Raw genomic sequence first — 24,079 nt, 5'->3', positions numbered from 1 at the left:
CAATGAGATACTCTATTAAAGATAGAAGTATTGTATATCCGAGAACTCCTCCACTCCATCATCAACAACCCACCTGCCTCCCTCTTTCCGGATGTTGTATGACACCCGCCCCGCCCACCACCGCCCACCTTCGAAGCCATGTGCCTTGATGTAAAGGTTTTCGAAGGACATGTTTATCGAGACGTCCTGAAGACTTTGGAAAATATCCACGACCTCTCGCGCTGTCTCTAGGACCGCAGAGTATGCTTGTCGCTGGGGTTTCAACCATGTACGAGAAATCGGACGGAATTTTACATCGAGAGTCCTATGTTCTTTGTTCTTATTACTGGGATCTCTTGCAATCATCTCCAGAAATAGATTTATGCCGTTGCGCAAGCGCTGTTGGTTTGTCTGAAGGTACCAACAATCGAATTCGAGCTTGATAAAGACGACGGATTTTCTGATGTTTTTGGCGATGGCACAAAAGTTGGTGTTGAAGTGCGCGTTTTGGGGGTGCTTCTGATTGTTGAGCATCTTTCCACAGGGCGCCAATTTGAAGTACTGGTTACAGAATCGAATATTCATCGAGGCTGTGTCGATTGTTACCATGAATGATTTTTGTTTGTAGAGTACTGTGTGAACTTCGTTGCTGATTTGCTTTGCGGCGAGCATTATGTTGAGAATTCTCCCGCATCCCGTGTCTTCGTCTCGCTGGGCCGTCGGGTACCTGTTTCTGATACTCTCAGGAAGGTGATGGCGGATGATCATCTCGCGAAGCTCGAGGGGAAGATCCATGATGCGAAAATTCCAAGGCTGGCCGTGATGCTCGGAGCATGCTCCTGGTGTCGTCTCGTTCCAAGGGCAGGGTGCTATCTGCGGGGGTTTATTGCATTGTGATCCTGTCCCAGTGAGATATTGACAGCGTCTCAACATCTTGTGATTGGGTGCTGGCGAGATCGGTGTGAAGTAGATACGGTGGTTATCGCTGGTTGAGTAAGGTGATGTCGATGGTGATGAGAGCGTGGTCTTTTTTTTGAACGTAGATGGGAATGAGAAGCATAGAGAAAGAGATTTCTGCGGTACTTTATACAAATGGACACCAAAAACAAGGACATGACGCAGCGAAGAATAGAACACGAAACCATGGTTCTGCGCGATCATACCAAGCTCTACCACAATCCTGACACGACCCACTATTGGCGAGCCACTCACAAATACTCTGATTCAAAACAGATCGGCAGACTGCACTCAGAGAGAACAAGCGAAGCTTAGAATCTGACATTGCTATAGGCTCCAGGGTGTTCAATTTCCCTAATCCCAACGCGCCTTTAGTAACCCTTGAACCTCATCATCGTACCACTTCCACCCCGCCGGCACAGCGCACCCAAACTCATCCCAACCATGGTCTAACCTGCTCATGTCCAAGTCACCTACGTACCACCCTGGCGGTTTCTCATCATTCTCGAGAGCTTCGATTTGCATCAAACTGATATCTTTGTACCGCCTCGGAACGATGAATTGAGCAGGGTGTGAACGATCTGTTGGATCGATGAGGTACTCATACTTCAAGCATGGGGCTGTGACCACATGTGTCGAAAGTTTGTAGTGAGACGGAGTAAAGCGGAGTCTCCCCTGATGATCTTCGATGGGAGGTGGACAGAACACGGGAAGGAATCGAAAACTTGCGTGAGTGGTCGTGATGGCGGGTTTTGCTGGTTGGCGGATGCCGTCGACATTCAGCGCTATCGTCCAGGTGTGATTATCGCCGATGCGACGATGGCCATAATCTACAAGTGATTTCAATATCGGCTGATGCTCTGAGACTGTACAGTTTTGTGCATCGCGTATGTCTAGAGGCTCGGTGGGTAGATCGAGAATACGCTTCTTTATCTTCAAGAGCCGCGCGAGACCATCGGATGAACCATCAGCTGCGTGTTTCATGAGGAACGAGCGTTGGAGAATGAAGGTCGGGTATGGTAGAAGGGAGTATGCGTGCGACCAAGTGATTATGTTGAAGGATTCTGTTACCGAGGGCTGGAGCAATGCAGCGCAAAGCGGGGAATCGCAGCTGCTGAGGAGGACCAAATGAGGGCAATCGCATGACGGACGTGCTTTCGCTTTCTGCTTACAGTTGCGGAAATGCTTATCGAAGTGATATAACTGTCATTTGTTAGCTCTATGCGTCTTCTTTAAAGCAGATTCAGCTAAAAAGGGCGTACTTCATCGCAGTCTTCGAGTGGTGGCGGGATCTCGGGCCCAACCCATCCATCCTTCTCTAGGTATGCTTGCATTTTCGTAGTTGAAGAACCTCTTCGAACAAAGATAATGATTTGATGTGTGCCAGGTCTGCGAAGGAAAAAGCAGAGTGCAAAGCTGTTGCTGATGATAGCATCTGTTTCTGCTTGGACGTTGCGAAACTCCACCGGTGAAGCGAAAAATGGCTTCAACGCATTGTTGATGTTGTATTGGGTCTTTGTAGTAGTTTCATAGACGTGCTTTAGCGTTTTACACACGCGAGACAAGGCTATGATATCCCTGATTTCGAGTTGCTGCAAGATAGACGCTTGGACGGGGGTGTGTCGATCGATAAGACCTACAAGGTCGAACATGTCTGAGTTCAAGAGTGCTTGAGTAGTGAGAAGATAGGGAGTGTGTGAGTAGCCAGGAGAGTAAAATGGAGAAGAACGAGCAAAGGAAACTATATGCTAGTCGGGGAGCGTGAAGAAGACGTTGATGTGATCTAGAGAGCATGGAAAGAAAAGGACACTGCGTATGCGTCAACGACTGAAAAAAACACGAAACGCAGACACATCTACAATCCATCACTCCCGCTTCAACCACGCCAAATTCACAGCACTCAAACACCCCTCCTCCCCCTTCTCCAACCACCCCAACAAATTCTCCATACCCAACCTCTCAAACCCAACGTGACTCTCGACACTCGCACCCGCCGTATGACTCAACACCATAACATTATTCCTCTGCACCAACCTCTCATTCACATGGGGCTCATTAGCATGAACATCCAACCCCGCGGCCCCAACAATCCCATCATCCAACGCCCTATTAAGCGCCTTTTCATCCACCAACTTGCCCCTCGCAATATTCACAAGCCTCGCCCCCTTCTTAAACTGAGCGAATTCCTTCGTCGAAAGTAGCGTATCCCCCGAGAACGGCGTAGCAAGTAACACGCAATCCGACGTCGACAGCAACTCCTCCAGGCTCGCACACCACCTCGCCCCAATCTCCCTCTCCCTCTCTTCCATCCTCACAACATCGTAATAAGCAATCTTCATGTCAAAAGCGCGACTCGCTTTCTCCGCAACACGCATACCGATGCGGCCCAATCCCACGATACCGAGCGTGCTGCCATTGGGATTGTGCGTCACAGCCGCGATATTCTGGTTCGCGTTGCGGAACTGCTCTGGATCGCACGATCGCGCTGCGAGGAAGGACCAGGTGATTGCGCGGTAGCAGGACAGGATTAGTACGATGGCGGCGTCGGCGACGGATTCGGTGCATGCGGAGGCGCTGTTGCAGTATATGGTTCCTGCGTGCGAGGCGAGGTATTGCGTGTTTACCCAGTCGAAGCCTGCGCCGGCTGAGGCGTAGATTTTGCAGGAGAAGGGGAGGAGGTCGCTTGGGGGAGGGTTAGTGGGTGGGGTTAGGAGGGGAGGGGATGGTGGTGGACTTACATGAGTTCTTCATCCCAGTTCCCCATTTCGCCGCCTGTGTTCCAAAAGGGTCGGTACATTCCAACGAAGTCACCCCATTTCTTCTCTTTGAGCGCTTGCTTGAAGTCTTCTCTGCCCATTGAGTACGTTCTTATGATGTTGAATTTGTTGTTGAGCTCCGTGTACAAGTCATGGTTCCACCGGATGTCGTCGCCAAGGTGAAGTATGGTTGGCTTTGACGCAGACGAAGCGTTCGATGCCAAAGGTGAGGTTTCGTGTGGTGTTGCAGGAGCGGGCAGCCCAGAGTCTTGGGGTGTTGGCGTTGCGGATGACATGGTTTATCGTCGAATGTATAAATGCTCAGATGCGATAAATATGCGAGTAGAAAGACAGTATGAAAGTAAACGTATATCGAGGGCCGAAGTGCAGAGAGTAAAATGAAGCTGCCGCCGATTTCGCTGGCTCTAGAAGCGATCTCTTGTCTCACAACCCGCTCTCGAGACCCTAAAAGTGATGTAAACCCGAGAACCAGACACTCGGGTACACTTGCTTAATATCGCAGCCTTCTAGATCTCCTTCTTTCCGACTGCTTACTCGCAGGTCTCCTAGTGTCCACTGCAAACCAGATGAAGAAGCGACAGACAGATGTCTCAAAGAGGCTGTGATGTTTTCAACAACGGAAAACTTCATAAACAAAATGATGTTGTATTACACTCGCACATATAGCGCACGTAACGTGGCGTGCATGAAAGAAGACGTGGGGCAACAAGCCGCTGGCAAGCGGTGAAGATAAGGTTATCGATACCAAGAGCTGCACTATGCAATCAGAGCCTCCACGTGGTATATATATGCGCCTTATCCCTGTCGCATTCTTACGTGTTTACCGACCAGCATCACCGGTGTGTATGAGCTGACATCAGGGTGTTGTACTAGTTAGCTTCATTCCACCAGGTTATCTGAGAATCAAGGAAATGTAGCTGGTTGGTGGAATGGTCAAAAATGCATTTTAAGTGTATTGAATACAACGTATGATCGCAATGCAGATGTAATTCCAAAAACCCTTGCGTTCGCTTTATACAACTATAGGTAGGTTGGCGTCTTGAAAATGATTATATGACAGGATACAATCAAGTAATCCTCCCCAACCTACTTGAGCTGCATACAGCGAACACCAGGTGCTTGGAAATACACCTCTAGCACAAGATATAACAAACCGCCTGTTCGTTCGCTCGCTCATGTAGGACGGAGTAGAGCTCTTTCCCCACCAAACGCCGATATCTACGCCAATCATGGCTTCGTGAAAACATTACTGTTTGAGATACCCCCTCAGAACCAGTTTACTAAAGCCGTACTAGCCGGATTCGACGGGTTGCCCCCATGACCATACTGAGTAACCATGTCGTCCCAGAGCGTCCAGTCCATGTCGCCGTTGTCCATCATAACGGCGTCGTCAACCTGCTGCTGCTGCTGCCCGTTGCCGCCCATGAGCATGCCATTCAAAGCAGTGTTGCCGGTGTTATCGATGCTGAAATCCATGTTGGTGGTTGGAAGCATGCCGTCGCCAAACGTGGGGTAACCATTCGCCTTTGTTGGTGGATGCGCGCCATGTGTGCCGTATGGATGTATTGAAGTGGTGGTGTTCGAGCGCGGAGGCTGCGAAGTCGTGGACGGGGCAGCAAAGTTTGGAAAGTCTACGGTTGTGCCGTCGTAGACTCCGCCAGCACCCATGACGTCGTTGATCACATTGTCAAGGCCGAATTCAAACAAGTCGCCGAATTCCTTCCCAGGACTGCTATTGCTGTGACCTCGTGTGCCGTTTGCTGGTCCATTCGGTAATTGACGTTGCCCACTCATGCCGTCTCCATTCTGCAGCGGGCTGTTCCGCGATTTGGCTTGCGTAGGGCTGTTTGGCCAACTTCCAAGTTCAGCGCTAGGCATGTCTCCCAACTTCGGTGCAGCAGGTCGCAGCATGCTGTCCAGGATGTCGGCATCTTGTTGTGATGGCTGGTTCATTTGACTCTGCGCAGTTGGCATCTGGAAGGAAAACGGGCTATTGCCAAACTGCCCGCTTCGAATAGCCAAGCTAGCCCGCTCAAGAGCCAACTCTCGCTCTCGCGCAGCCCTTGCTTTCGTGAGCAATTTCCTGAGCGGTTTCCACAGAGTTCCTTGCTGGCCTTTGCGGAGTGGCGAAGCGTCGTTGAGCGGGAACCACCAACGGCCCGCTGTGGCTTCTAGGGCCCTCCATGCGCGCTCTACGGCTTCGCCTTTGGTGCGGACGCATAGCTCAGAAAGCAGAAAGGCGATGGCGTGCCATTGCACATACGTGCGGAACAGCCAGCCCCATTTCATAGTTCGCGCTTCGGTCTCGAGCAGCATGGAGTACTCCACATTCTCAAGCGAGGTAATGAAGAGCTTGTCCTTGGTTTCCTGAGGCAACGTCGCACCCCCATCTTTTCGCTGATATGGATGGTATACTATCAGCCACATCTTGCTCATGATGAGCCTGGAAATTGTCGCCGTAACCCAACAAATCGGAATAGTCATGTCGCAATTCTTGAGGTATTTGTTTTCCATGGCCTGGTGGCACTCTGTTATCCACTTCTCCTTCTGCTCGATCGTCATGCCAGCGAAGTACTCGGTGCACCTAGCGGGTCCCGGAGGTATGTATGCGATGCGGCGCATGATGTGAGCGATTTCGAAGCGGAGGAGGCAGAAGGTCATGTCTGTGAAGCCCTGTCGCTCTTCGGGGAACTCGGTCATGTCGGGGTGTATATCTGTGTCGTTCACATTGAGGGGCTGCGAGGTATTAGCATATATATGTGGAGCTCGAGCCAAAAAGACTTACCATCTTGGTGTCAAACTGAGCTTCCACAATGGTGGGATCGCAGCCATGGTCTTCGGAGGATCGCGCGTCGAGAATACAAATCTGCCACCAAAGCCGCCTTCGCATCTCGATCTCGAATGGTGGCAGACCGAAGTGGCTGCCGTCTCGGTGTATTCCGAGCGTCTGCGCGATGCGTACAACCAGACCAGTTAGCGTCCAGATCTTGCGCGCGTCATCATTGCGCCGCATCAAGACGAGGAAGATGACAAACGACTGCAGTATAATAACCTCGTCGCAGTAAAGGAAGTTTGCCCTCGCCAAGGCCTGCTCCAGTCCGAATCGATATCGATTCAGCAGTGTAGCTCTGTCTTCTCCCCATCTTTCCAGACAGGTTTCCGTGGTGGAGCTTGTTACGGCGCCGTAGTATACGGCAAACAGGAGCGTTTCCAGCCCTTTGCTTACTTTATCGGGATGTGCGAAGGCGTCGAAGACGGTAGGCTCGAAGGTGGGAATGTGCAAGACCTTGACTAAGGACTCGACGTTCTCCTTGTAGACTTCCCAGAACTGGCGCGCTTGTGGCTCGGGAGGATGCAGCGCGTGCATATCGACGTTTGAGGAACTGTAGCCGAAGATGAAGCCCTGGGCCGAGGACATGTTGGACGATTCGGGCGACTGTGCGTCATCTTCGTCGTCGTCGTTCTCTATGAGGATCGCCTTTAGATCTTCGACCTGGGATGCATCAGCGTAGTTACTATTTAGCCAATTTTTCGTACATACCTCGTTGTTCAAGGAAGCCCAGAAGGAGTTGTTGATATAGCGACTCCGGCCATTCTCAACCACCAGGCGTCCGAAGCGGCTCTCGAGACCCTCGACGCTGTTGTCTGTCGCGACCTTTGCGCCATGCTGCTTGGCAGGCCACTTTACGCCGCTGTTCCCGTTGGGGCATCCCTCTTCGCTCGTGCTGCTGTGTCGCTCCTTCTCACGGTCGGCGGCTTCCTGCTCGTGGCCCTCAACCTGGGCGTTCAGGCTGGTGACGACGCCCTCCAAGCGCCTCAGCCTCTCGAGCAACTCGGCATCTGGTGGTTTCCTGCTCTTGCGCGGCGCACGTCCAGGTCCGGGGAAGATGCAGTCGATTTTGGCGCGTGTACAGTTGGAACACGGGTTCTTTTTGTCGCATTTGACTTTGCGCCTGCGGCAGGTTACGCACGACCGGGGGTTTGGCGTCGGCCCAGCACCACCACCGGGTGAGGGGCCGCTGATGCTGCCGCTTGGCCTGTGTGTGCCATTGGGCGGACTCTGGCTCTGCTGCGTATTGTCCGACATTGTACGAGAGGTGGATGACACTGGGAATAGTCTCTTCTCTCACCCAGACGTCTTCTCACTCTTGACACTCGCACCTCCGTGTGGCTTGACTCTTGCGGCGAGACCCTGGTCGATTGTCGGTGCTGACCCAACTTCACTCTCCGACCACTGTGTACGAACCCAGTACGAAGCGGAACATTCCCGGTGGGGCATGCAGTCTCTGGCGAATCAGACTATGGCGCATCAACGCCCGAGCAGATCAGGCTGGTCAACCATGAAAGATTGGGAAAGAGACGGAAAGTCGATTGGTTGACTTGCAAACCTGCGGAGGAAGGAGCGCACATTGTGCCTTACGCCCGACTAAAACCGACGCAACGTCATCCACGGCTGGGACTGAGCATCTGATAACCAACAGCAGTCCTGTCAGGCGGCCCGTTGCAGTCAGATTACTACAAACCCCATATGCCTAAAGTGCTCTCTGAGTCATTCCAGTCAGGCCACCCGTGTGCACCACATCGTTCGCGACTTAGTCCAAGTTGGAACTCAATCGACACATCACGGTAGAACTATGTCGGGGCCCACGGAGACCTGCCAATGCATCAAGCAGAAAAGTCGAAACACCGCGTCACAAGGTGCTTTGGAACAGGATCAGGGTTCACGATGTGCTACCAATGTAAGCCTGTCCGCGTCCCGTGGAGTGCGAAGGATCGGTCAAAAATTCGGAACTACCAATCATCTCCGCAAGTCCGCCTTAATCCGACTTGCATGCGTCCAAGAACTTTTCCGAGAACAGACATGGCATATCCGTATAGAGTGTTGCCTAGCGAGAAATATCCAAGTGCTCGTGATGGGTATCACGAAAAGCGTATCCTCCCTTTGACTCCAACATTTTCCTAAACGCCTTGTAGATAGGCCGTGATCAAAACGTTGCATCACATCTCACCAAAGCAAGGGTATCCAACCCTACCTCCGCTCACCACGACCTCCGACATTCTTTTCCTTCTTGCGCCTACTGTTCTCGACGGAAAGACGCGCCTTTTCCTCTGCCTCTTCCTCCATCTCCCGATCGATCGCTTCTCTGACACGCATGAGCTCTTCCAAGGGTATGCCTTTTGTATCCACTACCACGCTAGGTGCGCCCTCCAAGTACCTCAAATTTTCTAGTGCTTGCTCGACTAGCTTGTGCAGTTTGGCCTGCGAGTTTAGGTTGTCGTGTCGCTTTGTGTTGTGCAGGTCTGGGTAGAGAACACCATCGCCGTTCTCAGCTCCTTTGAAGGCTTGGAGGTAGGGAACATGAGCGGGTAGCTCGTTGTGGAGTGTCGCACCTACACAAACGGAAGTTTCGTGGCACCATGTTCGTGCGACATTGCGAGGTGTATAGCCACCACCGCCGATGATAAGTAGAGGGCGACCGTAGGCTTTTACCGTCTCGACACAGTAGCCATGCGCTTTGATGTTGAGATTGAAGCGGCCGAGGCGGTCGCCACCAAGAGAGTCGGCTCCCGATTGGAGGACGATAGCTTGCGGATTATACTTGTCGATCACGGCGCCCGTGACTGTCTTGAATAACCATTTGTATTGGTCATCGTCGATGCCGTCATCGATGGGAATGTTCAGACTGTGAGCTTTGCCGGGATTCCTGGGATCTACAGGACCGGTCTCGTCAATGTTTCCCGTACCTGGAAAGAATGGGTAGCCGTGTTTGTCAATGCCGTATTTGTGGTACGAGAGTGTGAAGACACGATCTGTAGACTCAAACGCTTGCTCGACACCGTCGCCGTGGTGAACGTCAATGTCAATGTACAGGACTCGTTGGTTCCGCGAGAGTAGCGTTTGTATCGCTATGACGATGTCGTTGACGTAGCAAAATCCAGAAGCGAGATTCTTTTTCGCATGATGTAAACCTCCGGACCAATTGATGGCGATATTGGATTGGTTGTTGATCAGGTTGTATGCAGCACTCATCGTAGCTCCAGTGTAGAGCGATACGTAGTTCCAAAGTCCATCGAACACCGGACAGTCGTTTGATTCACCACCGAAGCCATATGTTATGTACTGTGGATCTTCAGGCTGCGCGTTTTGAGGTGTGATCATGCTGAGATAGTCTAGATATTCGCGGTCATGGAATATAGCAAGATCATCCTTGCTCGCTGGTTTCGGTTCGAATAAGTCCATAGTATACTCTAGACCATACGCAAGAACGAGTTGTTTCGTCAGCGTCAAACGCCATGGCTTCATTGGATGTGAGCTGCCAAAGTGATGGTACTCGACGTGTGGGTTGTAGTGGAAGGACACGTTCCAGCCCTTCGGTCTTTCAAGGCCATGTTCCTCGGCTTCTCGAGCAATTACTTCTCTTTTCTCGGCATCAGTGAGCACCTTGAAATCCTGGTAGTTGGCGACCCAAGGATCTTCGGGAGAGAGGTACTCCTGCACGATGTTGCTGGGACCGCTGGGCGGCGCATAGTCGGTGACCCGCATATCGCGAAAGATGTGTGAAGAGTCGTGAAATCCCTCCAGAAAGTCCTCGCTAATGGAGCGTGTCTTTGGCGCACCCTCGTAGATCCAGCGATTTACCTCGTCTTTGGTGCTAACGAAAGTATTGATAAAGGAGTGGGGTCTCAGTTCCTCTTCCCGGCTGTTGTTCCAGCGTGCTAAAGTATCAGGGTCAGGTGCGGGGGGCGGAGCTCGATTGTCCTCTGCCGCAAGGTACTGCGCTTGTTAGTATATCTGCGAGAACACTGGAGCTTGGACGGGTCTCGCAACTGGCGAACACGATGTTCCGTAGCGAAGGTGTGCAGGGGGTCTCTGGAAACGACACTGCACGCGTACCTTTGGTTTTTGTGGAGGCCGTTTCTGGGCAGATGGCGAGGGCTCCTTCTTAAGGCTGTAGTTTACTCTAGCTGTGCGACGTGTGTACGGATTTGGCTTCTGCCACTGTGGTCCGTTGAGAAGTGTAGCGAGCTTCGGGTCCACACTCGTACCAGTGAACTCGTGGCTATATGGCAGGTGGCCCTGGTCTTCAGTCAAGTCGTCCCCTCGGCTGGAATTGTCAGCGTCGTCGGAACAAGACTCGTTCGTGGTGGATGAGACGGGCTCGTATTCGGTGCCGTCGTCTGATTGGGTGTGATAGCGCTGCATCTTGCCGAACACGTAATCTAGCCTCTTTGTCAGCGGCTGTTCCTGCATGCCCGACGCGTTACAACACGACTCCGATAGTCTGTCGCAACAGCTAAACTCACGATATAATCCGGTCGAGACGCGAGAAGAGGTTAAGAACTGGGATTCGAGTGCGACCAAAGTAGGAGTCTGCGGAAAGGGTTTTGCGCTTTGTCATTTCCTTCATTGCGACACGGCTCCTTCACTTGTAAAGCCATCAGCGCTCATCGATTTCCATCAAACTCGCAGGTGCAACGGAGAATACAGCGCTTGATCTTTCTGTCCGCCGTTCCGAGCTTGCTGTCAACGGCGTCCTGGCTGCGCGCGACATAACTCGTCACAAACATCGCCACACGCGTCGATACGCCTAGCCATCCGACCTACCTGAAATCTCAACATGGCTATCGCAGAGGATGCGGCAACAGTACTCGAACAGTTCATACATGATGGTAACTTTGATCAGAGCATTGTGCGCGACTTCGCAATTAACAAGTAGCAGTTGCAAACCTTCCAGCAGAGATTACGCATCTCTACGAAGAAGTGCAGGCCAAGGACAACCAAATCCAAGAACTGAAGTCTGGCATACAGCAACGCGACGGCAGCATACAAAAATTCATCAAACTCAATGGCAGCCTAGTCGAGAACCCAAAAGAGGCTGGATATTCGAAAACCATTATGGCAAACTATGAGAAGGCACAGATCCTGCAAGAGGAAAAGATAGGACTTGTCGACAAGGCTGCCGCGTTGGTATGTCATTCGTAACGAGTTTTGTTACATCTACTTACAATACTAGCTCGACCGTCACGTAAAGCGACTCGACATCAAATTGCGAGACCTGCAAAACGATGGTTCAATACCTACTGACCCGGAGATGCCGTCACTCTTGAGGAACTCTCCAGGTAACTTGGTGCCACCAGCGTCGCAGTCGAATACAGGGTCCAACACACCGCTGCTCCCCGTGTCTGGCAACGGCGGTGGTGCTCCAAACCTTGCCCAGGCCGCTGCCATCGCACGACTGACTAATGCGACAAACGTAGGGTTAAACTCGAGGATGAATCCATCGCTGCAGAGCATGCAAACACAGGCGCTGTTGAACCAGCAACGACTCACAAACCAGCAGAGTGCCATACAGGCGAACGCGCGACAGGAGCGTGAACTCTCGGCAGGAAGCGACAGCAAGCGTCGCCGACCGACAGGAAGCATTGGCCCTCTCCCTGCAGCATCTTCAAACCTGGGCCGGCAAGGGTCTATAGGGCCCGGGACCCCGAAACCGTCTACACCTGGATCGCGCGCAGGCAGCGTAGGGCCCCGGCCGCAGAAGAATGCACTCACGGTAAAAAAGGCGAAACCACAGCAACCGCTGCGCAAGGCGGCCCTTACCGCCAAGTCTGGGGTCAACAAGAAACGCCGCAAGGGTGGGTCACGAGCATCGCCATCGACGACGGCGGACGATGAGAGCGTGGCAAGTGAAGCGGGCACCGAAGACGAAGATATGTCAGGCATGGGGGGCGGCGACGCGGAGGAAGATGAGTCGGATGACACCAAGTACTGCACATGCCAGCGCGTTAGCTTCGGGGATATGGTGGCATGCGATAACGACAATTGTCGGTATCAGTGGTTCCACTGGGAGTGTGTGGGCATCAAGGAAGAGCCATTGGGGGATTGGCTCTGTCCAGAATGCCGGAACCAAGCGCCTTCGAAGATCAAAAGAGCTCGTTAGGGACGGTTCGGAGTGGATCGAGGGTCGGCGGTTGACACGTGACTGAAGATACGCACGTGTTGTGGCTTGGCAAGGGTGCACTTGCTCTATAGCGAGCGGGAGAGGCGTCGACTGGGAACAGCCACCAGCGAGACGCGTGGCATCATATGTTCTATTTCTACATCGTAGTCTGTATATGATAGACTGTTCTATACCCCATCAATTTGCGTATTCGCTGTACGAAATTAGTTCAGTCTCCACAGTGTTGGCCCATGATCGCCGGGCCAGACCCGACGGCCGGGATGGCCATGGCAATCTCTTCGTAAAACGCGGACCTCTATCACGACGTTCATTGTACCGCTGCCTGCCATAAGACTGGCAGGACAGGACTCCCAGGGCAGACTGAATGCGACATTCACTATTACCAGGTCCCGCTACAAACACCACGGGGAGCGTCGACGGCGTTCAGTGTTGAGCGCCCTTGCCATGCCGCCCGCCTGGCTGCTAGTTAGCGCCTAAATGCCCCAGCCAAGGCCGCGCGAAAGGGGCAGCATCACCGACATTGGACAACAGCAGCGTGCAGCCTCATAAGTGTCAATGGCCCCGGCTGCTGGGTTCCTGCATACTCGTAGTAATATTCTGGTTCTGATTGTCGCTCTCTTCGCACCGCACCTCGGCCTCTTTGACTAGACCGCTGGCGTGCATTCCACTCCCTTGGCTGGCTGACGTGCTGCGCTGCTTTGTTTGCATTCGCTCCTTCACCGCATCGCATTTCGGAACATTGCCGAACGCCCGTCGACTCCTACCACGCCTAGAGTTTCACCAGCAGCCCTCGCCGCCCGCCACGCTCTCTGCTTTTGCAAACCTTCGCTCCCATCTGAAGCCCACTAACACGCCCCGATACGGATACGATCCCTGTGACAGCGGCAACCCGCGGGGTGAAACGCGACGCAACCACGATGAATGCCATGAACACCCGCAATGGCGCCCTGTCGCCCCTCTCCACCGACAGCCAAGAGTGGTCGCCCATCAACGGCTACCGGAACATTGGCGGCGACAATCCGTACTCGCCGACCATCCCTCCCAACACATACGGGCCCAGCAACCCCGATGGCGGCATGCTCAATGGTATGCGCCCTGGCACCGGCAATGGCAACCCCTCGCCGCCCAGCTCAGTAGGCCGATCAAGCGACGGAACAGGCCTGTACGCCTCCAGCATCAGTGAAAACACGCGGCCCATGATAGACCCTAGGAAAATGCAAGCGCTAGAGGAGACCATGTCGGAACATTTTAGAGTGCTCAAGGCCTACTTGGGGCCGTATCTCAATGACGAGAAGGGCAACCCGCGCCCGAGCAGGGCCAAGGACAAGCTGACCCGCCTGTCTGCTGTGCAGTTCCAGGAGCTCAGCACCGACGTATATGATGAGTCGATACGCAGAGAGCAGGACCGCAAGCGGGGAGGCCCAGGAGCGCCTGGCAACGACACCCCCAAATACCTCCTACCCAAGAACAACTTCCACCCAAAACGTAACCAGGCGAGACAAAAGCTCTCTACGCTGCCTCTCGAGCGCTTCCGACAACTCGCGACCGACGTCTTCTACGAACTCGAGCGCAGATTCCCGCGCTTCACCGGCGGCGACATTCCCCCACGATCCTCGAGCCCCAACGGCAGCATCGCGAGTCGCATAAGTAACAGAGGGCCTCCGAGTAGAGGCGGCACACCGAACAGCATGGGCGGACGACCTCCGCCAGGGCCAGGCTATCGGGGACCTCCAATGGGCGGACCCATGGGCGGACCCCAAGGAGGGCCCCCAGGTCCACCAGGCGGGCTGCGGCCCGGTTCGAATGGGTCGGGTGGCTCGTTCGGGCGGCCACTGCCGAAGACGTTCCAGTCAAACACGATTGTGCCGAACAAAGGCACCCTGGTCGAAGATGACGATGACAGCGGAGCAGATGACGACGATGCGTTCAATCTGGAAGGTGCTGCTGCCAGGCGGCAAACGAACAAGAGCGCGAAGAGCATGAGCATGGCGCAGGAAAAGATGACCGCAGATCTGCAAAACCAACTGGCTGAGTTGCAGGAGAAGATTGGCTCTTTGGAAACCACCATACGGAACAAGGACGACGAACTCCAGCGACTTCAAGATACCGATAAGACACGCGACGGTGCTTCGGCTTCCGAGCGTGCGGAGTGGGATCAACTTCGGAATTCGCTTGAACAAAAGGTTCAACAGGCTGAGAATCTCAACTCTTCACTTCGTTCCGAGATAGATAGATTGCGCAACGAAAACGAAGACGTCGAGAGCAGCCTCCGTGCACAGATCGAAGATCTCCAGTCTCGAGCACCTCAGCAAGCGCATGACAACGGAGATGGTGAATGGCGACAACGATGTGAGGAGCTTGAACGAGAGTTGGGTGAACAACAGCAGGTCGCCGAAGAAGTACGAAGAGACGCAGCCATGTTCTTGCAGGAGATGAAAGAACTTTCTGCCCGCAGCGATGCCGCGGCCGAAAAGGAAGAGCAAATGGCGAACCAAGTGTCATCACTCGAGACGGAGCTCAAAGACTGGAAATCGAGATATGCCAAGGCAAAGACACAACTGCGAAACCTAAAGGCATCTTCTATGGGCTTACAACAGCTCATGTCCCTGAACCAAACCAACATCACCCGCGATGCTGCCTTTACGACGCCAGACGGACTGGTCAAAGATGTTCACATCACCAAGTTCCAGCTGAGCATTGATGAGCTGCTGCAGACTGCGAGAAGAGCAAACTCAGAGCAGACTCTCGAGAGTATGCGCCATGTCGTCAAGTGTGTACGAGCCATTACGGGTGACATTGACAGCACTTCTCTGTCACAAGTCCAGTCTCCCACCAGCAGTGTGAGCGGCGACCTCTTTGCAAGCCCTGAGAAGCAGCAAGCAAAGCTCAAGTCTCGTGTCAGCGCTACGGCCAACAACCTCATCACTGCTACCAAGAACCACACGGCATCTGGCGGACTGTCACCAGTCAGTCTTTTGGACGCTGCAGCTAGTCACTTGTCAACAGCTGTTGTCGAGCTAGTCAAACATGTCAAAGTACGACCCACACCAGAAGACGAGCTTGAAGCAGACGATGAGGAAGCCGATAGGCCGATGCCACTAAAGCCGGCTGGACACAACAACTACAGTGCGTACTCGCCGAGCAACACCAACGACAATACCAACAGCAGCGGTGCGACCTCGGCATACGGTCACCAGCGTAGTGGTAGCAGCAAAGGCGGCAGCAGTGATACTACCAGGTACAGCACCTACAGCTCTCCCTACAGCGGATACGACGGGCAAAGCGGAGCCATGAACGGTGCTAATGGCGCAGGCGATAGCGGTATGCTCGATTTCAAGGTACATTCCAACCAATACCAGTAGTCAACCTCTACTAACGTTGGCAGAACTACCTTGAAGATCAGACCGCACTCCTCGTCCAGAGCATACAGCCGCTTGTCAATCTCATCCGCTCGAACCCTGATTCTACGCCCGGTGACGAGCAACAAATTTACGAGTACATCCAGGACATCTCGCAAGCAGTCGACGACACTGGTAATAAGACCTATGATGCTGTAAATCAGCTTTCCAACCCTGCATTGAAAAAGCACGCGCTTCCCGTAGTAGAGGTGCTCGATGAATGCAGACAGAGTATGCTTGCTGTCGACATCAACGGTGGAGGTCGCGACAGGATCCCGCCACTTGCATTCAAGACCGCTAGAGCTCTCAAGGTAAGCGCAACAACAGCGACAACAGCAAATCTCAACATGCTAACGTTAATACAGGAGCTCGTACTTCGCGTAGACCGCATCGAGTCTGGCGAACTTACTGTCGACCAGACGCTCAAGACAGAGCTATAGTGCGAAACACCGACGCACTCATTTAACGTATAATGCCACCACACTATATACCTTCAACGAAACTTATTTATTGGACTCGATCTTGCCGTTCCTGAACTTTTTGGATATGGCACGGCGTTTACGGTACTTTTCTTTTACAATGCCTCACGACATTCGCCGATCTCTGCTTTCCTGGCTAAAGTTGTTGGCAATGCTGGAAACCCAGTCTTCGACTCAAGGGCAGGACACCAGAGCATGTAAAGATTTGGACTCTTTACAGGAAATATTATTAGTGTTTATTGCGGCGGTGACGGATACATGGGCTTCTGCCGGGCTCTAATGTGGGCATGACTTTCGGGCATGCGCTTCAGCCACCTTGGATAATCGGATCATTTTGGCTGAGTTATGAGGTACTATGATCATGGACGGGCTGTTGTATAGTAATGTAGCCGGGCTAGGAAGAACTTTAGGTAACAGTATAATCACAACACAGTCAAGAATGCTGAACCCCTTCCATACTAATAGTAATGCGTGCAAAAACGTGGCAATCAGACCTGTAGCTTGCACCTTCCCCCACTTCACTGCCACATTGGACCCTGTTTACCCCTCGGCAATAATTGCCAACTTTTCCGCATCACACCTCCACAGCCTTTCGGTCCGTCCCCATACGCACCTGCTTAAGGTGAAGCAGTCCGGCTGTGTAGTACTGGACCGGGAAAGTGAGTGTACGCGATGACGTCATCATACAGCTGTTACGCGCGTGCGCCTTGGAGCAGAGATCACATGGGCACAGCCACGTCTAATACCTAGTGCAGTCAACGATCTAGATTTGCTACAGTAGCTAGCACTTTCACACCATCTGAGAACGTATCCGACCTCTTTCATCGGTTCCTAGGTCTCTCTAAACGATACTCCCACCAGCAGCTGAAGTTCGGGATCGGACCATAAGGCAAAAGCAGTAAACATGGCGCAACAACTGCAGCCAGCATGGCCTGCCCAAAGGCCGCAATATCACGACACGATCCTCACCATCACTAGCAGCAGCTGTGCGGATCCATACGTACTCTGGGACAAAGGCACGTACTACATGACCTTCACCTGCGGCGGCCACATCGAGATCTGGTCCGCGGACTCACTCTTCGACTTTGAGAAGAAGTGCAAGAAGAACGTAATCTGGCGTCCTCCGCCAGACCAGCCCTACTCCGCCGACCTGTGGGCACCTGAACTGCATTCCATCCACGGTCGCTGGTACGTCTACTTCGCGGCCGACGACCCAAAGCATGGCAACAAGTCGCATCGCATGTTTGTCCTGGCAGGACCACCCTCAGAAGAAGACCCTCTGGAGCCAAGTAAATGGAACTTCTTCGGTCGTCTAGGCGGTCTCCCCGAAGAGCAATGGGCAATCGACGGTACAGTCGTCACACTGGGCGGCTCCATGCTCTTCGTCTACTCAGGCTGGCCCCTCGGTACGCACGCTGACGAGTCGCGTCAAGAAATCTTCATCATCGAAATGGTCTCGCCGACAGAATGTACAGGCCACCCCATTCGCATCAGCACGCCAGACCTACAATTCGAGTTCTCAGGTACCAGCGGCATAAACGAGGGCCCGCAGTTCCTCTGCTCACCAGACGGCCGCTGGATGGGTCTTGTGTACAGTTGCGCGGGAAGCTGGACACACGAGTACAAAATGAATATCCTGTACTACACCGGTGGCCACCCGCTTGACCCGCACTCCTGGGCCAAATCTAACAAGCCCCTTCTCAAAGCCGCTCGCGATGACTCTCCGCCTTATGGTCCAGGTCACGGCAACTTCGTTCTCGTCAACGGGCCCGGCGGCCCAGAGGTCTGGGGCTGCTTCCACGCCACGGATGCGAAGACTGGATGGGAGGGTCGTAAAGCCCGCATCATGCGCGTGGGATGGGGTCAAGGAGGTCCGTTCATGGGCTCGGGCGAGTGTGGAAGATGTTGCGGTGAGGTTGAGCATTTCATCCAAGGTTGTCCTGGCGGTACTTGTGGTGGTCAGGGCCATTGTGGTGGGGAGGGCGGTGCGGGTGGGGGATTCATGCAGCCGGGACATCAGGGCGGGAATTCGACGGATGATATTAAGAGGGAGGTTAAGAATCTGATCAAGGGTGGGAAGGGGCTTGTTAGTAAGTTTCTCAAGTAGGGGTATGGGACGAGGATGAGTGGAGATGGCATGGTGTGATGGTGTTGAGGCGTATGGGGATCTGCAGTCCTCCTCGTGTTCACGGACTTGGGGTGTAGTAGTATTATCCGGATTGAAAAGTGGTTTTCAGTATCTAGAGTGATAAAACGATCCTTGTGTGAAACCTGAAGAAGCTGGTGTTCCCGTGCCAGAAAATGACATACATACCATCAGTACCTAGATGATCACTTTTCACTTGCGCTCAATCATAGTTTGATTATCTATACGCAGCCATGCATCCAATTGATGTCAATTGCGGGACGACTTCGACTCCGCTTCCGCAGCTTGTGGATGTGCGGAGTATCTCTGAGTAGTGGAGTACCACCGAAGCCGCCGCACAAGGAACCACGGAATGCCGCTAAGAGAGAGCTGGCGTCGGCCGAGGAGTGGTCCGACTACAGCGGCAGCAGGATGCGGCAACTCTAAAACTACGCGTAGATGTAGCGCAACGCAGTAACTTGGGCGCTTTCATACCACGTCTAATCTCGTCGTCCTTGTTAGTCCGCGCTCTGAGTTCGGAATACGGACGTTCCGCAGCCGATGGCTATACGGTCTATACGGCGGACCGAGTGGGCTTTTCCCCGTCAGGTTGGAGACGATGCCATTGTGAAATGTAGAAAGTACAAGTACTGCTCGTCTGGATACTTGAATCCAGCATTCACAGTTCGAGCATCTGATCTACAGGGAAACTCCTACTACATCTTCACAACCAACATCACCTCGATACGACCACATCACGATATACCATCCAAGCCTCCTCCTTTACCCCCTCCCATCACCATGGCCAAAGTCCAAGGAACATGCGACCCTCGCTTCGCCAAAGTCAAGTCCGTCTTCCAATCCTACCTCGACTCGGGCGAAGAGCTCGGCGCCTCCATCTGCGTCAACCTCGACGGGAAAGAAGTCGTCGATCTCTGGGGCGGCTACGCAGATGAAGCCCGAACACGACCATGGGAGAAGGACACTATAACATGTATTTGGTCCTCTAGCAAGACTATCTGCGCGCTGGCGACTCTCTTGTGCATCGACCGGGGTCTTCTGGATCCGAACGAGAAGGTGTGCAAGTACTGGCCTGAATTCGCCGCGAACGGGAAAGAAGGCGTGGAAGTACGCCACTTTCTTTCGCATGCGAGTGGAGTGAGTGGGTGGGAGGGGCCTGTTACCATTGAGGATGTGTGCGATGTGGAGAAGAGTACGAAGTTGCTGGAGCAGCAGGCGCCGTGGTGGGAACCCGGTACCGCGAACGGCTACCACGGACTCACAATGGGCCATCTCCTCGGCGAGTTGATCCGTCGTGTAACTGGAAAGCCAATGCAAGAGTTCATCGCCGAGGAACTATCTCGTCCTCTCGCGGCGGACTTTCAACTTGGTGTCCCGGAGAAGGAGTGGCACAGAGTCGCCGATATTATTCCCCCGCCACAACACCAAGAAAATATGGAGGGCATGGCCATTGATACAAAGAGTATCATGTTCAAGTCTATGGGCATAAACCCCGGCATGGACGCTGACTGGGCCAACCAACCAGTCTGGAGGGGTTCAGTCGTTGGCGCGGCGAACGGATACAGCAATGCGCGCGCTCTCGTTCGTCTCATGTCCGTCATCTCCTTGGAAAACCCTTCTTTTCTCTCTGGCAAGACTCTTGATCAGATTTTCTCGACGCAGCAACATGCCGCGCAGGACCTCGTTATTCCGATGAATGTCCGTCTTGGACTGGGATTTGGACTGCCAGCTGAAGGAAGCATTATGGCTGATCTGCCACTAGGACGGGCGGCGACCTGGGGTGGTTGGGGCGGAAGCCGGGTTATCGCTGATGCGGATAGGAAGATGACGTTTGGATATGTTATGAACAAGATGGATGCAGCCGGGTTGGGGCAGACGAATGAGAAGGGCAAGGGTGGTATGGGCAATCCGAGGACGTCGGAGTTTATTGCAACGGTTTACGAGGCGTTGGGTATCGTGGCTTGAGGACGCGGCTCTCGATCGAGATATGGAATGACGGTGCTTTGGTTTTCGGATGTTTGCCGCTGTTGCTGTTGGTTGACCACTTGTTTTGGCCATTCCATCCATTCGGCCCAGTAGGATCCTAGGAAGTCATCTACTACACCTACGATGCTCGTGCCGCAACCTGCCGTCCACCAACCTGTGTGAAGCTGTTCTAACAGTGCGCCAAAGTAAGCAAAGATGAGTAAAGCCAATGGCTGCCGTTGTTGCTGCAACTTGAAGTATTCTTTCGGTACTAAAGATAACCAAACGAACGGCTGTATCAACAGCGGCAACAGCCCTGAGTTAGTAAAGATTTCAAGTAGACCTGGAGAGTAGGATTTAGCAACTTACAGCAGACCAACTACCATTATATCCCCACTCCTCCTGTTGATCTTCCCAGGTTTTCCGGAAATGAAGGACCCATGCACTCATCTTCCTCAACAAATACAGCGTCTCGTCGTATACTGCCTTATTTCCATCGTCAGCCCACGTTTGCTTGATGCGCACCACGTGCTGATCATCCGGTCCCGGCTGCATGTTAGGATCCATATCATCCCAGTCCTTTAGATGGAGCGTTGATTTTAAAGGGCCCTCTTTGAGATGTTCGTAGATAGGGCCTATCACAGCCTGAATACCGCGCACAAGAGGTATCCATTCTGCACCCAGAATACGCGATGTCCGTATTGACAGGCTATCGCTGGTACTGTCGTTATCTTGCTGTTTGTCCGCGTTGGCATCTGAAAGCTTGGAAAAGGTACAGAAAGCGTAGAAGAACATTAGCGTTGAAGTAGCAAAGACTGCTTCAGCGTTGTGCGGGCCAATCGTGTCGATATCTGCTCTAAATCCGCTGAGAGCGACGGTGTGGTGATGCGCTGCGATGTGGAGATTTGCGCGTCTGTCGTCAGGATTGAGATATGCAACGTGTAAAGCGGAGAGACTGATGAGACAGTGCATCATGTATGCGTGTTTGTATGCTATTTCTGGGAAGACCACCTGCCACAGCTGGGTGACCGCCGGCACACCGGGTAGTATGGAAAGACTTGTAGCCATTGTCCAGTGATGCAATAGGGACATATCCTTCAAAGAGAAGGAGGGAATGACCTGGGTTTCGGAACATGGTGTGCTCGCTGCGAAAGGGTCGTTCTGAGGGGACGCTAGCTGGAATGCGTTCGGAGTTGCCGGTGTTTGAGCACGAGAAGACGCGTGTTCAGTCGAACTTTTGGCTCGCACGGGTATGTATTCTGGGTATACACAGGCAACCTCATGTCTCACGCAATGCGAACATCGCGGTTTTGCTTCGTCGCACTATCGCGCGCGTCAGAATGGAGGTTGTAGTACGACATGCTTCGTACCTTGATCCGGCGGCGCTTGCACGTGGCACAGCCCGTCCGGGATTTCGAGTGCGCTTTTCTTTTCAGAGCCATTGGAACTGGCCAATTGCATCAAGAGCTTGATATTATAGGCGAGGAAAAAGTAGTAGGGAGGCTCTGGGGAAGGCAGCAACGCGAACGAGAAACGAAGAACGAAATACGACGAAGCTAGAAACGGGTTGGAGCTAACCCGAGTTGTGGACCTCGGCCCACTCGGCGAGCGAAACTTCCAAACACGGCGACTTCCCCTAAACACCACAACAGCAGGATGAAGATGCATGCACTGATGTCTAGCAAAGATTCAATGCGAGTTCTACATAAGCAGGTTCATCATAGCTGCAGAATAACTAAACGCCATAATCATGCCCCGCCAGGCCCAAACGCAAAACCAACGCCCGTAACATCTTGTAGAGTACAAAAGAAAAACAGCAAAAATCCCTTCACGCCCTCTCGTACAGTCCAATAATCTCACTATCCAGCTTCTTTACCGCCCGGTGATTCGTTCCAAACACGTCATCCGCGCGAACAAAATGGAACAAGACCTGCACCAAGAACATGGGCAGCGTATCGAAAACGTACATGTACACCTCATGCGAAGCCAGATATCCACTATGACCCTGTCCAAACTCGATGACACGGAAGATGCAGCGAGCGATGATGACAACGGCTGCGATGGCAAGCAATTTGTACTGTCGTAAGATTAGCATATAGTCCGTCGACGAAGGAGATAAGAAGGGAAAGCAACTTACCAAAGTCGGCCACGCATACTTCCCATACTTCGGCACCGTATACCTCTCAGGCGCACTCCTCATCCTGAAATAGAATATGGCACTAACCACGACAAAGAAGCCAAAAAACGCCAACTGCACGAACAGGCCCAGCAGCATGATCTTCTGTCCCATATCCGCCATGTCTGCCTGCGCCATCATACCGCCACCACCAGACTGCATGAGAAACGCAACGACGTCGCCGCAGACGAAGATCTTGGTTACCAACGTAGGTCGGATAACGGAAGCGTGTTCGGCGTTTACGAAGATGACGAGGCGGCCGTAGATCATGTAGATTGTTGCGGCGTAGAGCGAGGGCGGGAGGATGATGAAGAGCGATTGCATGATGTAGGGCATGAGTTCGGAGGGGGATTGCGCGGAGAGGTAGCGAGCTGCGTAGCCGATTGTCATCACTGGGTGGAAGTTGTTAGTTCAATGTGCTGTGAGATGGAGGAGGGAAGGGGAGACGTACTTATTGATCCGATTACAAAGGCTGTGTAGAACCAGGCGCGGCTTCGGATCATTTGGAAAAGGTGGTAGATTGTGCTTAGGCCGAAGAGGACAGCAAAGAGGATGGCGCCGACCTTGCTGGGCTCGTAGGGAAAGAGAGCGTACGCCTCTGTGTCTGTTGACGTTTCGTTTGCCATTGTGATGCTTCGGGAATAAAGTATGGCTGGAGGTGCCTAAGAAGGGTGACGCAGGGAGAGAAGGAGCACGCCGTTCCGCAGCACACGAGCAGTCGTCGTAAACGAATGTGAAAGAACTGGAAGTATGTGTTGAAAAGCGACAGGACGAAGACAAACGGAATGAATGTGTGGCTTGTAAAATCCATCATCACAGACATCATTCCTCCTTATACAACTGCGTCCATCGCAAGCTGCACCCAAAAGCGCAAGAGACCCATGTAGTGATCCACTCCGAGACGAATACGCGGATAGCCCTACGAGACGGAGGCTGTGCACTCAGGAACGAGATGCGGGTATCCACTTCGCGTACCCTGAAACCCCTGCATCGCCCGCCCGTTACACTAGATCCCGCGCTACGACGATACGATATACGATGCACGTCTGGAAATTTGTATGCTTGGGTTGGAATGTCTATTGGATACCTCTAAGCCCTCTATCTGACGTTGTCATACCTGCACCACATGCCGGAAGTACCGGTCAAAAATTGGCGCGACGATTCTATCATGCTCCTCCACTACCCTGTCGCCGCCCTCCATTCGCCTGTCTTTCGTCTCAATCATGTTATGAAGCCCTC

At 53.0% G+C, this 24,079-nt stretch overlaps 7 protein-coding genes across 7 annotated transcripts; 3 read left to right on the top strand and 4 right to left on the bottom strand.

Moving 5' to 3' along the window:
• Positions 1–2,801: 2,801 nt before the first annotated feature.
• Positions 2,802–3,988, bottom strand: J4E78_001215 (uncharacterized protein; the record flags this gene model as incomplete). Its single annotated transcript, XM_049361875.1, has 2 exons — positions 2,802–3,618; positions 3,675–3,988. The coding sequence occupies 2 exons, from the start codon at positions 3,986–3,988 to the stop codon at positions 2,802–2,804; spliced, it is 1,131 nt and encodes a 376-aa protein (XP_049227158.1).
• Positions 3,989–4,979: 991 nt separating this feature from the next.
• J4E78_001214 (uncharacterized protein) lies at positions 4,980–7,800 on the bottom strand (the record flags this gene model as incomplete). The annotated part of the gene is made up of 3 exons (XM_049361874.1): positions 4,980–6,449; positions 6,499–7,206; positions 7,255–7,800. The coding sequence occupies 3 exons, from the start codon at positions 7,798–7,800 to the stop codon at positions 4,980–4,982; spliced, it is 2,724 nt and encodes a 907-aa protein (XP_049227157.1).
• A 942-nt stretch (positions 7,801–8,742) lies between these two features.
• J4E78_001213 (uncharacterized protein) lies at positions 8,743–10,965 on the bottom strand (the record flags this gene model as incomplete). The annotated part of the gene is made up of 2 exons (XM_049361873.1): positions 8,743–10,488; positions 10,609–10,965. The coding sequence occupies 2 exons, from the start codon at positions 10,963–10,965 to the stop codon at positions 8,743–8,745; spliced, it is 2,103 nt and encodes a 700-aa protein (XP_049227156.1).
• A 2,637-nt stretch (positions 10,966–13,602) lies between these two features.
• Positions 13,603–16,514, top strand: J4E78_001212 (uncharacterized protein; the record flags this gene model as incomplete). The annotated part of the gene is made up of 3 exons (XM_049361872.1): positions 13,603–16,014; positions 16,062–16,385; positions 16,440–16,514. The coding sequence occupies 3 exons, from the start codon at positions 13,603–13,605 to the stop codon at positions 16,512–16,514; spliced, it is 2,811 nt and encodes a 936-aa protein (XP_049227155.1).
• A 943-nt stretch (positions 16,515–17,457) lies between these two features.
• J4E78_001211 (uncharacterized protein) lies at positions 17,458–18,660 on the top strand (the record flags this gene model as incomplete). The annotated part of the gene is made up of 1 exon (XM_049361871.1): positions 17,458–18,660. The coding sequence occupies one exon, from the start codon at positions 17,458–17,460 to the stop codon at positions 18,658–18,660; it is 1,203 nt and encodes a 400-aa protein (XP_049227154.1).
• A 579-nt stretch (positions 18,661–19,239) lies between these two features.
• Positions 19,240–20,664, top strand: J4E78_001210 (uncharacterized protein; the record flags this gene model as incomplete). Its single annotated transcript, XM_049361870.1, has 1 exon — positions 19,240–20,664. The coding sequence occupies one exon, from the start codon at positions 19,240–19,242 to the stop codon at positions 20,662–20,664; it is 1,425 nt and encodes a 474-aa protein (XP_049227153.1).
• A 1,828-nt stretch (positions 20,665–22,492) lies between these two features.
• Positions 22,493–23,466, bottom strand: J4E78_001209 (uncharacterized protein; the record flags this gene model as incomplete). The annotated part of the gene is made up of 3 exons (XM_049361869.1): positions 22,493–22,741; positions 22,802–23,232; positions 23,292–23,466. The coding sequence occupies 3 exons, from the start codon at positions 23,464–23,466 to the stop codon at positions 22,493–22,495; spliced, it is 855 nt and encodes a 284-aa protein (XP_049227152.1).
• Between the last annotated feature and the right edge of the window lie 613 nt (positions 23,467–24,079).

This window comes from Alternaria triticimaculans, assembly GCF_023758025.1.
Source record: "Alternaria triticimaculans strain BMP 0046 chromosome Unknown scaffold_1, whole genome shotgun sequence".
In the NCBI taxonomy this organism is placed as follows: Eukaryota; Fungi; Ascomycota; class Dothideomycetes; order Pleosporales; family Pleosporaceae; genus Alternaria; species Alternaria triticimaculans.
Note: the sequence above shows the minus strand (reverse complement) of the source record. Positions and strands in the feature narration are given on the sequence as shown.